General features: G+C 39.0%; 1 protein-coding gene across 1 annotated transcript in view; it reads right to left on the reverse strand.

The window, feature by feature from the left end:
- The window catches only part of LOC132819666 (NACHT and WD repeat domain-containing protein 2), a 124265-nt gene that overhangs the window by 43371 nt on the left and 65340 nt on the right, over positions 1 to 15554 (reverse strand). Inside the window, exon 3 of the mRNA XM_060831295.1 lies at positions 3766 to 3882. Within this exon, the coding sequence (XP_060687278.1) occupies positions 3766 to 3882 (117 nt within the window). The remainder of the gene's footprint in view (positions 1 to 3765; positions 3883 to 15554) is intronic.

Genomic DNA, 15554 nt, shown 5'->3' on the forward strand with positions numbered 1-15554 from the left:
ATGCAGTTTTTGAACAAAGTACAATGTAACTTTGCAAGTACAAATTGACCCCACAAACTTATATGTGTATGTGTGCATATATGTGTGTGTGTGTGTGTGTGTGTGGTGGTGGTGGGGGGGGGGGGGGGGGGGGGGGTGTTGGGTTGTGAGTGTCTGTGAGAGAGAGTGTATGTGTGTGTGTAAAGGGGTCTAAGTCTGCGAGAGGGTGCATGCGTGACTGTGCGACTGTGTGTCTGAAGGAGTGTGAGTGTGTGTCTGTGGGAGTGTATCTGTGTGTGTGTTTGTATAGGGGTGTATGTGTGTGTGTGTGTGTGTGTGTGTGTGTATATAGTGCAATGAGGTCACCTGCAGTGTGACATGAACCTAAGCTCCCAGTCAACACTCTACGCACACATGTGCGCACGCACGCACGCACTCCTACACACACACACACACTCACACATGCATCCTCTCACAGACTTTGACCCCTTTACACTCACACACACATATACACTCTCTCTCACAGACACTCACAACCCACCCCCCTCCTCCAACAAACACACACAGACACACACCCATATATACACTCTCTCACAGACATTTGCAACCACCTCCTCCCCCTCCCATACACGCACACCCATATCCACACTTACACATATAAGTTTGTGGGGTGAATTTGTACTTGCAAAGTTACATTGTATTTTGCTCAAAAACTACATGAATCCCTGTAAGATTCTATTAATTCATTTTTCAGATTAGAATTGGTCCCAGCATTATGGCACAGACAGCAGCACACAGAGGTGCTAATACCCAATACATTATCTGGGCTGACACCAATTGTTAAAGTTCACTTGAGAATGTAAATTTTCAAAATAAAAGCTTTGTGATTTGCATATGAAAGAAACGAAACTATCATGGTCATTCTAACAGATGAGAGACTTAACAAATAATCAAGGTTTTTTAAAAGTTTAATTTCAGTTACATCACATTGTAAATTTTTGCCATAAATTCTGTGTCTTACAACTGTGTACTCCACACGTACCAGATGAAGGAGTGGCGCTCCGAAAGCTAGTGCTTCCAATTAAACCTGTTGGACGATAACCTAGTGTTATGTGATTTTTGCAATGCTATTCTATTCCACACTTTACAGAATTGCCACTATTTTAGACAATTTAAACTTTGGCGTGAGAGTTAGTTACGGAAAGAACCACTTCACCACAGGGAAATGAAACCTGGGAAAGTGGAATAGAGTGCACTTAGAACATAGATAAGGAAACAATATTGGGAGTAGACTTCGGGCAAGTGTGTTAAAAGAGGTGAGTGACACAAGTTTTCAATAAGGAGAAAAAAGGTGAGAAACAGGTTCAGAATAGTGTGGATGAATGGAGAAGTAAAACTGAGCATGGTCAATAAAATATCAATGCAAAGCATCAACAAGGACAGGGAAAGCAAGATCACTCAGACAGAAGTGTGATGCAAATCAGGGAATAGTAATTTGTGTCAACTAAGGTCAGTGTAAGCAAAATCATGTTCAGGAGTGGAATTTAAGATCAAGCCTGCAAGCAAAGCAACTAAGCTGGATCCAGTCTGCAAAAATTAACATTCAACTTTCAAATGGGGTGCAACGGAATGAGTGAACTCAAAACTTTGGTCACTCGAATGTAACTTCCATGATTCAGTACTTTATTAGCATTATATTTAAGACCCCCTTTTAAGCAAATGAGGAGCATAACAAGGAAATTATGATAAAACACTATTTATTTTTATTTAATATTAGTTTATTTTATAATGGACTTTTGTGTATTTTATTGTATTATTGTGACAATTAACTTGTTCCTACGAAATAAACCTTTTTGGTTTCATTTCTGCTGAAGCTCCTGGACCAGGTGTGTAAGAAGGGATTTGGGCTATTGTATGGGAAATCTCAAAACTGCCTACTGAATAGATTAATATTAAATGCCGCTGAGCATGAAAAATCAGCACTGTTTGTGTTGTAGGGGTTACTGGAAAGTTACTACACTTGAGGGACAATTTTCTGAAGATGACACTGAAGTTTGTAATCAGGACAAGCACAAAGTATTGCACAGGCTGAATTTAATTGATTTCTAATCTTGAAAAAGCTGAATTCTTAGCTAATTTATTGCAGAAACTGAATTACAACACCAATGTTTAAAGGAACAATTTTCTATTATGCTAAATAGGTGATGTAATTGCTCATTCCTGGATTTTGAAGATATATTTGAATTGAATTAAAATTGAATCTATACGAAAACAAGCTACTACAGATAATGTAAGCCTATGATCTCACATACATATGTGTACAAAATCACCACTAATAGCACTGAATATTTTGGTTGAGTGTCTGTTATCACTAGGATTGGGTTTTCAGATTTTATGAGATACTGCTCTTCAAATGTGGCCTTGCATTCAATTAAAATTGTTAAATCTTCTGGATTACTCAAGAATCTCATGGGATTGATTATTGGTTCCCTAGGAGAAAAGCTCCAATGTGCATAGGCAGCCTCGATGCTGTGCTGACTGCCTTCAATATCAGAGCTGAAAATGTGTTGCTGGAAAAGCGCAGCAGTTCAGGCAGCATCCAAGGAACAGGAGAATCGATGTTTTGGGCATAAGTCCTTCTTCGGGCTTATGCCCGAAACATCGATTCTCCTGTTCCTTGGATGCTGCCTGACCTGCTGAGCTTTTCCAGCAACACATTTTCAGCTCTGATCTCCAGCATCTGCAGACCTCACTTTCGCCTTCAATATCAGCCAATTAGTATTACATATTCATGTATCTCTTCGCAGGGTTTCCCAAAGCTCTGAAGAAGTTACAGTGGCAGAGCTACTCAGAGACAAGGAATCTCGATTTTGAATAAAGGGGTAGCGTTGTAAGGACATGAGCCAGAAATATCCAGTGCAATAAGAAAATCAGTTTTGAGTGTTACATGTTACCAGTCTGTTGGGTAAGTACCTATTAGTCACCTGCCTTTTGCAGTTTCACCTGGATTATTTTTAACTTAGGTGAAAAATATTAACTTCAAGTCAAAACATGAGTTGAATAAATGACTGAATATAAAATATATGTACCTTTCTTTGTCATAGTAATTTAGAGTTGAACAAATCTCTTGGGATGAGCGGTTGACTATCTCACGCCCCCTGTGGATTTGTTTATATGGCTCATGACCTGCCTGCTTCTGTAGCCTAGATTCTAAGTTCTCACTCCCTGCTCCCTGACCATACCCCAGGCTTTAGTTTCAGGCAAATCATTTCACTCTGGAATTTTCTGCCTGTCAGCTTTCCCTGGAAACCTACATGTGGCTTACTCAAAATGCATAGGCACACAACACGTAATTTTTCCATTCACTCTCAATCCACCTACAAATTTCTAGAACATCATGCACTATATTCTGCTGGTGGCCCCCAGGGTATTAACTTTTAAGATGTTGATTTCAGATTCATCTCCCAAATTAGTGATTCAAATTTAGCTTCAAGAAAGACAAGTTGAATTGAAGAAAAAGAGAAAATGAGTCTTATCATGAAAACTGCATGTAAATCTTTCACTGAGCTTTGTCATTTCATCCCAGATGCTTCTTTCTTTTTCCATCCTTCTGTGCTAGTGTTTTAATTGCCCTTTCAAAAGTGACCAATTTTATAAATGAGATTCAGAGATACTGCCATTGCAAAACAGCCTGGAGATAAAACAAAAAGCACATTCACTGAAAATATTTTCAGGCCACACAAACACAGAATATCTAAGGCTATATGTAAATATTTATATACCCACAACGAAACATGGACCAGCAGATGTTTTCAGGCAATCTTCTAAAAGTTTCATCCGAATCCTATGGAGTTCTGGACTGTCCCATTCTTCTGGGTCCAGTCCCCAGTAAACATCTATAACCTGTAATTTAAATGTACAAATTGCAAGTTATTTAATTCAAAACTCAAGGTCCACATTCTAGTGTATACAATATTTTTGGTTCTGCAAATAATAATCCTACTTCATTCCAACATTCAAATGCAAAAGTATAAAATAATGTGTTCGGAATGAGTGCTAGTGAAATAGTGAGGGAACGATCAGGTAATTTTTGTTGAAGTACTGATATCGATGTGGTATATTAAAGTTGACATAGGTCTTAATTATTTTCACATTTTTCCAAAACCATGATTCTACCATTTCAAACTTTAGTTACATTTGTATAGAAATTAGTTTCCCTTGGAGCACAGAAACAAAATGGCAGGAAGAGGGTTGTGGGTTCTCTGGGTGAAAAGAATAAAGTTAAGGGGGGAAATAGGGACCAATGACAATAAATAACAGAACTGTCTTCTGGGCAGTTACATACATAGAATAAAATTTCAAATTCCCCTTTTGTAAATTGCTGTGTTACATAAAATCTTGCTCTCAACATCAGTAACAATCACTGCTTCAAATGTAATTCATTGTCTGAAGCTCTGAGAGACATTTCCATGTTGTATGATGTGAGATAAACAGATTTAATTTATTTAATTCTTTATGAGCTATAAATTGCGTTCCCAAACCAACTCAAAGTACTATGTACCATATGCTCAGTAGAAGAACACACTGTCACAAGTGATCTTGATGAGCTGTGATGGGGGAGTTATAGTTGCTGCAGTACACATTAAGTTAGCACCATCTCACTGGCATTCACACTCAAGCAGAAAGTAAAGTAAGTGTGCAATTATTTTGAAGTGAGAACTGCCAATAGAAGTGAATTACACCTTTGTTAGGATAATGCTGAGGCAGCTGGCCATACCATACTTGGAACTGCAAGACTTCCCATGTGTTAAGTTTGAGGCTGCATGGTGTTAGAGTTGAATCTGGTGAGTCTGTCATAGCAGAAGTAATAATAAAATCTCACATTCTATTACTTGGACTAAATGTCTGTTTTGGCTGCCAACTGACAAGGAGCTGTGAAAGGCTGTGAAACAGTAAAGATTAAATAAAGAAGACTGAGAACTGATGATGATTGTAGCAAGTCTGATTATAACCTGCTCATTATGTGATTCATAAACTCCCATCACTCTATCCTCCATATCTTGCTAACCTTGACCCTCTGAAAGTCCATATTAAAGTCTGTAAGACCAGCAGGGGAAATTAGTGCAGTACTAGAGTCAGCAGTATTAAAGGGCTGCGGCAGGGTTATTTAGTGAACTGGATGGAATAGCAACACAGTGCATGGTGCTCCAGTTCAATGTGACCAAGATACTGTGAAATTCAAACCCCCTTCGCACATCATTATGGAAGCTCACATTTAATGACAGTATAGTTAAATAAGTGAACATACTGTGATGAAAATTGTTTTTTCCACACTGATGCCCAATTTGCTTTTCCACAACAATGCACATTAAATAATAAAATGAAGGGAAGCTGTTTAGTTCAGCCTCCCCATACAGGCAGCAGCTCTCAGCATTCTTGAGAGGAGATCACTAGCTGTAGGTGGCTAAAGGATATGTTTGAAGATAATAAGAGCCCAAGAACTAGCCACTCTTAGCTTGTTCCCAGAACCCATCCAGAAATCCATGTTTAAACCACATGGGGATATTCATTTTGTCTCCATCTTCATGCTGGGAAAGGATTACAATGCAAAGCTACAATTAGACCGACTGAAAATATGGAGAATGGTTTATTAGGAAAAAGTGAAACACCTAGATAATTACTCTAAAAATAAGAGGGCAGATATCCACCTACTCAGTGAAAGTGAAACTTAGATAATCAGATACCAATGTAAAGATATTAACTGTTTAGTACATCTCAGATGAAGATGTAAAGCATTCAGAATGCCTGCACATCATAATATGTATTTATTAGCTGTGTTTATTTCTTAATTGAGAAAGAAGTTATGTTTTTCCATACAGAATCAACTGCAGCACAATACAGACAAAAAAGATTATATTGCACTTGGGTTCCTTTACAGACGAATCCTACCTACAACAGGCGGAAGGTGTAGGCTAGAAAATGTCTGTGAAAGTGTGTTCACTGAAACATGCATAGTATCACCAACTGACATAAATATACTAATGCATATACAATAAAACAACAACCAACCTCTGTATGAGAATGAGTGTCTGGCTGGCTGGCCATGTGAGTATATGAATTAAGACCAGGTGTAGTCTATTCAGCACCTTGAGTCTGTTCCACCATTCAATAAGACCATAGCTCCTCTGATTGTGAATTCACTTCTACATTCTGTTCTACCACAGACAACTATGGCCTCCTTTGTTGCTCAAGAAATCTATCTCTGTTTTAAAAGTAGTCAACGATTGTGGGTCTCCTACTTTCTACATTCTGCAAATTCGTGGTCATTCAAAACCCTTCCCCAGTCTTAAATTGCAACAAATCCTATTTTCCTTTCACCCTTGTATTTGTTAACCTACACTTGCCTCCTGGTAAAGCAACATTTTAGTTTTTGCATGTTTATGCTTATTTTGTAATCGCTTCCATGGCCTCACTCTCACTAGCTCACTAATCTAGTCTAGCCTCACAACCCACTGAAGTATCTGCACTCATTTAATTCTGGTTTCCTGACTATTCCTGATTTTAATTGCTCCATCATTGTGGACTCTGCCTTCAGTTCTCGAAGATCCAAGTCCTGGAATTTCCTCCTTGCCTCTCCAGAATGCTTTCTTCCTTTAACAGACAAATCAAAACCTATCTCTTTTACCAAGCCAAAGATCATTTGGCCCAACACTTCCTTATGTAGCTAAGTTGTAATGAAGAGAGGTTTAGATTGCCTGAAATTTGGGTGGGGCCAGGGATGGGGGTGTGCTAGGCGTAACTGCAGTTCTGTATGGCTTTGAGAAGCCAGTGTGGATTGGGGAAGTGAGGTGGATAAAATGGAAAAAAATGATCTTGGAGGATACAAGCGCCTTTTGTGGGTACAGGAAGGAAGATTTTCCCCCCACCCCAGTTTGCCTAGGGTGGACTCACAACACCTCTGCCATCCTTGTAAGTTTTGAGATGAGGTAGGCCAGCAGGTGGTGGTGGGCAGGGCTTCACCACTTTTACATCTGCCAGCGGGGAAGCATAAAATCCAGCCCTAAAAGTTCACGATTTTGAGCAAATTATTACTGAATTCTATAACAGACTGCAATACTGCAAATATATATTGGAAGTAAATGACACAGTCCAAATACAGACTTTCAAAGTAATACTAATTCATCTTTCATAGAATCTCTACAGTGGAAACAGGGCCTTCAGCCCAACACATCCACACCGACTCTCCGAAAAGCAACCCAACCAGACCCATTCCCCCACCCTATATTTATCCCTCACTAATGCACCTAACACTATAGACAATTTAGCATGGCCAATTCACCTGGCCTGCACATCTTTCGATTGTGGGAGGAAACTGGAGCACCCAGAGGAAACCCACGCAGACATGGGGAGAACATGCTAACCACTGAGCTACCATGCTGCCCCTTTTTAGAGCAATACATTGCCAATCAGCCAATTAGCTATTTTAGAAAATTAATATTAAGACAAGATTAATTGTTGATGTCAAGTAAGAAATCTTGGCAAGAATGATCTTAACATGATAGTATTTCATATTCAGCTTGAGAACAAGAAACTTAAGTCTGAAACTAATGTCTTTAACATAAATAAGGGCAATTATAAAATTATGAAGAAAGGTTCAATTAAAGTTGACTGGAAAATAAAAGAGTAATATAATAGATCAGTGGTGATATAAATGTGGAGACTGTAACGAAGAACTCCAAATGCAGTCTCATAAAATTCCATACAACTGTAGCAAGATCCTCTTTATTCCTGTCCTTCAGTTCTCCCGCAATGAAGGCCAACATGCCATTTGCCTTCCTAATTCCTTGCTGTACCTGAATGCTAACTTTCTGTGTTCCTTACACAGGCACATCCAAGTCTCTCTGAACAATTTAAATTTCGGGTTTCACACTTTTAGGATATATTCTGTTTTTCTATTATGATTGAGGTGAATAACTTCACAGTTCTCTACATTATAAACTGTCTGCCATTTTGTTACTGAGTCATTTAACCCTGTATAGTTTCTCCTGGGAGCCTTTGTGTCCTCCCCACAGCTTACTTTTTTCTAACCAAGTTTTGTATCATCAGCAAACTTAGATACATTATTGTCTCTCATCACCTAATTTATCAACATAAACTGTAAATGACTGAAGCCCCAACACCGACATTTGTGGCACTCCCTTTTTCATCACTTATCAACTTAAAATTGTCCCATTTATGCCCATGCTCTGTTTCCTTACTGTGGACCAAACCTCTAACTATGCTTTCTTTATTATTACTTTTTGTGTGGTGCCTTGTTGGATGCCTTTTGAAAATTCAAGTATACTGCATCTACTATTTCTCCTTTTATCTATCTAATTATATCCTCAAAAATGGCAATAGATGTGACAAACATGATTTTCTTTTGTAAAGTTATGTTCATTTGTTCTAGTCTTACTGTATTTTTCTAAGTGCATTTGTTAATGCTTTTTTTATTAATAGATTCCAACATTTTCCCAACAAAATTACATTAGGCTAACTGGCACATAATTCTCTGTTTTCTCTCTCTGGCCTTCCTTAAGCAAAAGGTGTATTATTTGTGAACTTCCAAACTGATCGGAATGTCTCAGTTGAAGGAATTTTGGAAAATCACACCCTGCACATCCATTAGCACTTTTCTGCAGCCATCTTTTCCAAAACTTGACAAGAGTAGGATTTGTTGGATTTTAGTCTTCTGCCTTTCTTTGCCTTTTAGTATTAATTTTCTTGATTTCCTTTTTATCCATTTACCATCTAGTTCTGATAAGAAACTTGTATGTGCCGTTATAAAGGTGAACAGATTATTTATTGAATGCCTTGACCAGTTCTTCATTCCCCACAATGGTTCCCGTCTCTGCTTCTAATGGACCAGCATTTACTTTGGATACCCTTTACCTTTTCATCTACTTATAAAGTCTGTCACAATCTATTTTTAGATTTTGGGACAATTTACTCTCATATTTTACTCTCCTTTTTATTGAGTGATTTTGGTTTGCCTGTTTCTAAACCAATTCTAATCTTCAAGCTTGTCGCTCTTTGTTAATATTATAAGCCTCTTATTTTGATCAAATACCGTCCTCATTTCTTGAGTAAGCCATGGAATTTTTAAATTCATTCATATATGGATGTCGCTAGTCAGGCCAATATTCTTTGCCCATCACTAATTACCCAGCTGGCAGTTCAGTGTCAACTACAGTGCTATGGGTCTCGAGTCACATGTGTGTCAGACTGGGTAAAGTGGCAGATTTCTTTCCCTAATAGACATTAGTGACTCAGATAGGTTTTTCCAACAATTGGTAATTGTTCATGATCATCATTATGTTGTTAACCTCTGATTTTTATTGAATTCAAATTCCATTTGCCACAGCAAAATTTGAACCTGGGTCCCCAGAACATTACCTAGGTCTCTGGATTTAAAGTCTAGTGATGACAACACTAGGCTAAGGGTATTTCTTGCTGAGATTTTGTCTTGCAAAGGAATTAGCTTGTGTTGAATATTTTTAATTTTTCAATGTGTCGCTCACAGCTCATTAATAGACATGCCTTGTAACCTATTCACCCAATTAGTCTTAGTCAGTTCTCCACTCATACCTACATAATTGGCTTTCTTTAAGTTAAATATTGTCATTTGTGTTTGGAGCATGCCATGTCAAAATTAACATGGAATGCAATGGTGTAATGGTCCTTTTCGACAACATCTCTATTTTAACTAGACTTCATTTCATAAACTGTATCTATTATAGCTTTATCACTGATCAGTTCCACAAGGTGCTGCTTCAAATAACTGTCACGAAAACTACTGCAAAGCTATCTTCGAGAGCATTCTTACCAATTTGATTACCTCAGACTGTGTGAAGATTAAAGTACCTCCAAATTATCACATTGCTTTTGTTGCAAACTCCACTGATTTCTTGTACAGTGTGTTGTGCAATTTCATAACTATTGTTAAGGAGTACAAACTACTCCCAGCAGAGTTTTCTGTTTCTTGCTATTTTAATTTCCATCCTTACTGATTTTCTGCTGCATAATCTTCTGAGGCCAGAAATGTTTCCACTAAAGCTTTTATGATTCCTTTAGTGCATAGGCTACCCTTACCATCTGCCATTCTACCTGTCTTTTTGAAATTTTGACTAACTTTGAATTTAATTTTGCACCTTTGATCTCTTTAACCATATGTTTTTGTAATGATGATTAGATCTAAATCATTTACCTCAACAATTCATCTGGATTATTGTCAATACCATGTGTTTTCAAATAAAAGTTATTGTAACCAAAGTCCCATGGAACTGCTCTCTCATCAGAGAAAGATGACTGGTGATGGTTTAATCTGAAGGTAACAATGCCTCAGGTGAAGGGTGAGATTGAAAAGAGGATCTTCACGGTGACTGCAGTTGGTGCGGGAACTGGCATCATTCTACATTGCAAATCAGTGGTGCAGCCAATTGAGCTAATAATCTTTAATTAACCTTTTTTTAACCTCTGTTTCTTGTAACAACTTTGCTCACTGGTGTACAAAGGAGACCTCCTGACATCAGTCTGTGTAGCCAAAGTTGTCAGTTTTCCCGGTTAGCATGGGACTCTCTCAATCACAGGTCAAATTAATTGGCCCCTGCAGGGTTTCAATAGGCCCAAGGATTGGAGGACCCACCAATGTCAACATGTGTGCTCGTATAATGTGAGTCAAATTGTGAGCTGGCAGGGTGCTAAGAAGGTAAAAACAATGACTGCAGATGCTGGAAACCAGATTCTGGATCAGTGGTGCTGGAAGAGCACAGCAGTTCAGGCAGCAGCCAACGAGCAGCGAAATCGACGTTTCAGGCAAAAGCCCTTCATCAGGAATAAAGCTAAGAAGGGTGCTAAGAAGACCAATCACTAGATTTTTGTGTACCGTGTCTTCAAACCTGCCAGGAATGGGGAAGGGACCATCCGGCCAAAGAAACTGCAAAAAGGTATAATGACCAAAATAATCTGATGGCTAGATAGTCATTGGAGCAGCCTACCTTGATAGTCAATTCTCCTGTATCTGGTAATCCTTCAAAACAATTCATTAAAGGCAGAGAATTTGGAAGGTTCCAGTAAAGTAATAATTACCCATAAAAGGTTTAAAAATTTAAAACCAAGCTGGGTAAATTGAGTCATCGACTCATCACACTGCCCCACAACTATATCTCCCTGATCTCTCACACCAGAACCCCCCGTTCCCTCCACTGCCTGGAGCCCTGACAACAACCTCCTTGTAATAAATAATCCCTCTAACCCAGCAAGCTTCCACCACACCCCCCCACCCCCGCCAAACTGACACCCCCATCTTCTCACCCCAGCATTGATAACACTGTCTCCCTCATCAGCCCTGATACCCTTTCCTTACTGCTGGCTCTGAAATTTGCCACAACCCTGCTGAGTGAAACACCAGTGGTCCTGACATACCCTCCTCATAGCCAGACTCAACACCTTATTCACTTTCCTTACTAGTCACAACACTTCATTCCCCACTGTCCACTCCCCTCATAACCCTGACACCTCACTCTTCTGCTGAACCTGATACAGCCTCCCCTCCCGGACCCTAATCTACTCTTAGCACTCTATCACTTAGCCATGCTACTCCTCTGGTATCTTCCACACCTGGCACCTTAACCTCTTAACCAACTGCCAAACTAAACCCAACTTTGACAACAGTTGTCAATGTGGCCAGACTTGTTCTGGCAGATTTTTAAAATCTCAGGACACGGCACACTGGGTGTTGCAAAAGAATGCATGGTTTGATCTTCTCCAACTATCCTGCACCCAAGGGATACTTTGAGTCATGAAGGAGCCAGGATGGGAATTTCCACCTAGAAATATGCAGTGCAGTTGCAATCTGACTGTGAAAGTAAAAAGGAATACTGACAGAATCTTTGGACCCACAAATACCATAGAATTGTCTGTCTCAGAGAGAAGTCGATGGAGAATTCAATATATTCTACACTGTGCAGTCAGCTTTTTTGATTTACAGGAATGTCATGGTTTATGAGTAATGGGCATGAAAGTGGAGTTATTTGATAAAAAAGGCTTGAAGAGTCCAATAGTCTAATCTTGCTCCTATTTCTTATATACTTATATTCTGAGGTAAGTTTCTCTTACCTGGGATATGCAAAGGAATATGGCGCTTCTGATCAGCATATTCTATTTGCAGTTTGACAATTTACCCCATTTCAATGGCTTTAAAAAGAAGTACAGTTTAGAAAAATCTTCTATCAGATCTTACCAAAGTCAGAAATCACATGACACCACGTTAGAGTCCAACAGGTTTATTTGAAATCACAAACTTTCGTACCACTGACCCTTCCGTCAGGTGAAGTCACTTCACCAGATGAAGGAGCAGCGCTCTGAAAACTTGGGATTTCCAATAAACCTGTTGGACTCTAACCTGATGTCGTATGACTTCTGACTTTGTCCACCTCAGTCCAACACCAGTACTTCCACATCATGATCTTATCAATGGGATAAGGATTATTGCTTATTTAGTTATATGAAATATTTTCAGTAATTCAATGCTCATCTTAACCATAAGCCTAACAATTTGTGTATTTGCACTACACCAAGATTAGTTTTGATAAACATTGGTGGTCTATGAATATGTCAGTTTAATAACACACTTTATTGTGGAATAAATAAATAAGCATGAAGGGGCAGAGCCCTAACAGTTATCCTCCTGATCACTGTTGAGGGTATTTCCCTGAGATTTCTGTCAATCTTCCCACAAATGATATGGTTGTGGCTTATGATGTTGGGAGAATCCCGGTAGCTGAGTTGTGTCCTAATCTCAGACTCAGTCAGAGTCTGAAGCACCCACATGAGAATTTCAATTTTCTACTGATGTGAGAATCAGCACTTCTATGTCTCAATAAATAGCTGCTTTCACAAGAGACCGAATCTGTCTTGGGTGTAGGAAGAAGAAATGAACTCCTCTGGGGGTAGAAATCAGTAATAAAGTAGGGGATGTTTCAAACAAATTCAGAAGATCAGGCTACTTATGAAAATAAGTACTTGCTGCAACAAAATAACATAACATTAAAATTGTGAGAATACTCTCTTCAGGAGAATCTTGCTTGACAGGAGAGCAGTTCAAATTATCAATAGAACACCATAAAACATAGGAATAGAAGGAGGCCATTCAGCACATCAAGTCTGAACTATCGCTCAATGAGACCATAGTCAATCTGATAATCCTCAGTTCTAAGTTGCTGCCTTTTCCTCATAACCATTGATTCATTTAATGATTAACAATTTGCCAATATCAGCTGTGAATGTAGTTAGTGACCCAGCCTCTACAATCTCTGTTGTAAAGAAAATTCACTACCCTGTCCTATTTTAGATAACCAGCCCTCTAGATGTGCTAACATACTGCCTCCAAATCCCTGGGCTCTTATGAAGTAGCCTTATGTGCTATATTTGATCAAACACCTTTTAAAAATCTGAATACATCTCCTGGTTCCCTTTTATCGATCCTGTTCTGTACCTTCTCAAAGAATTCTAATAAATTTGTCAGGATTTCCCTTTCCTGAAGCTATGTTAACTCAGCTTGATCATATTTTGTATTTTTAAATGCTCTGCTAACGTTTGCCAAATGACAGATGTTAAGCTTTACAGCCTTGAGCTCTTGTTTTTCTGTCTCATTTGATTTTAAACATAAAAGTGTTACACTGGCAGTTTTCTAATTCACCAGGATTTTTCCAACTCTAATGACCCTTGGAAGATCACTCCAAGAGCATCCACTATCTCTGTAGCTACTGCATTTAGTTTCCTAAAATGTAACCCATCAGGTCGAGTGATTTAGCCATATTAGTTACCCTGGTTCATTTTCTTGAGTGATAGTTATTATGTTTGCATTTTGCCCTATGATTATTTAATACTTTTTGACTTCTGCGTGAAGATTTATTCAGCTCCTCTGTAATTTATGGTTCCCTGTTGTTAGTTCACTGCCCTCATTCTCTAAGGCACCTAGGTTCACTTTCCCTTCCTTTGCTATACACTTAAGGAAGCTCCTACTTGCTCGTTGGCCCTTGAAGTTTATTTTCTCCAACTTTTTTTGTTTGGTCATCTTTAGTTGGTTTTTAAATCCTTCCCAATCCTTAGGTTACCATTAACCTTTGCCACATTTTATGCATTTGTTTTGTTTTAATTTCATACTATTCTTAACTACCTCAGTTAGCCATGGTTAGTGATTCTCTTCTAAGAATCCTTCTTTCTCACTGGGATATTTCTTCGTTGTGAGTCATGAACCATTTTCTTTAATACCATTTTTCGGCTAAACTCCATCCTCAATCCACTCTAACCAGCTTTGCCCTCCTTTGTAACAATTACCCTGATTTGTTCAGCACCTTTATTTCTGACCCACGTTTCTTGATCTCACACTGAATGCTGAATTCTAACATGTTACAGTCGCTGTTTCCCAGGGGACCTTTTACTCTGAGATCATTTATTAAACCTGCACATTGTCAGACCTAAACGAGCCGGATCCCAGTTTGAATCAATAAAATATTGTGCTTGGAAGTGTCCTGAATACATTCTATAAATTCTTCCATGGATCACTGATAAGTTGTTTTTTTTAACATGCTGTCATTATGGCCTGTAGCATTCTCTGTCCTGCAACATAACTAATTTTAAGTGGTTGTAAACTATTCCCAACTTCCTCCCTTATTATTTCTTATTTCAAACCATATGGATTCTACATCTTCCGATCCAAGATGATTTCTTGTTTGCACTTATTCCATCTCATACTCACAAACCTGCCAACTATCCTTTCCTTCCTGCCTGGCTTTCCAACATTCACATACCCTTGAATATTTACTTCTCAGCTTTGATCTCCTTGTAATCAAGACTCTGTAATGGCATTAAGATTGCAACATTCACCCCTATTTGTGCCACTTACTTTGTCCAAATACAATGGGTACTTAAGTGAAGAGCCATTTTACTATCCTTTCCTCCTTTGATCCTATTTGTTTCTGGTTTTGGTACTTTCTGCACTATTCTGGATTTGAATGGCACCAGCTGGACGGTTGGTTTGCGAAGCAGTGTGATGCTGATGGCGTGGGTTCAATTCCCAGCCAGCTGAAGTTACCATGAAAGACTCTCCTTCTCAACCGCTTCCCTTGCCTGAGGTCTAGTATCCCTCAGGTTAAATCACCACCAGTCATCTCGCTTTCTAATGAGAGCGCGACACTATGGTCTGGTAAGACTGTGATGACACAGTCCCTGTAATGGCACCCGATGCTTTTCCCTGTAACTGATGTTTCCTCTCTGACAAACCAGCCCCACAAGTTTACTTGGTTGACAGCCTTCTTTAAAGTCCCACTTATTCAATATGCCAGAACACTGGTCCCAGAGCAGTTCCACTGAAGTCTGTCTCCCACTGCCTTCCACCCAGTACTGTCCCATGAACTGAAACCCATTCCTCCTTCCTCAATCTTTGAATCACATATTTAACTCACTGACCTTATTTACCTGATGCCAATTCTGGCATGGCTCAGGTCATAATCCTGAGGTTACTACCTTGGAGC

The sequence above is a fragment of the Hemiscyllium ocellatum genome, chromosome 1 (assembly GCF_020745735.1).
Source record: "Hemiscyllium ocellatum isolate sHemOce1 chromosome 1, sHemOce1.pat.X.cur, whole genome shotgun sequence".
NCBI classification, from domain to species: Eukaryota; Metazoa; Chordata; class Chondrichthyes; order Orectolobiformes; family Hemiscylliidae; genus Hemiscyllium; species Hemiscyllium ocellatum.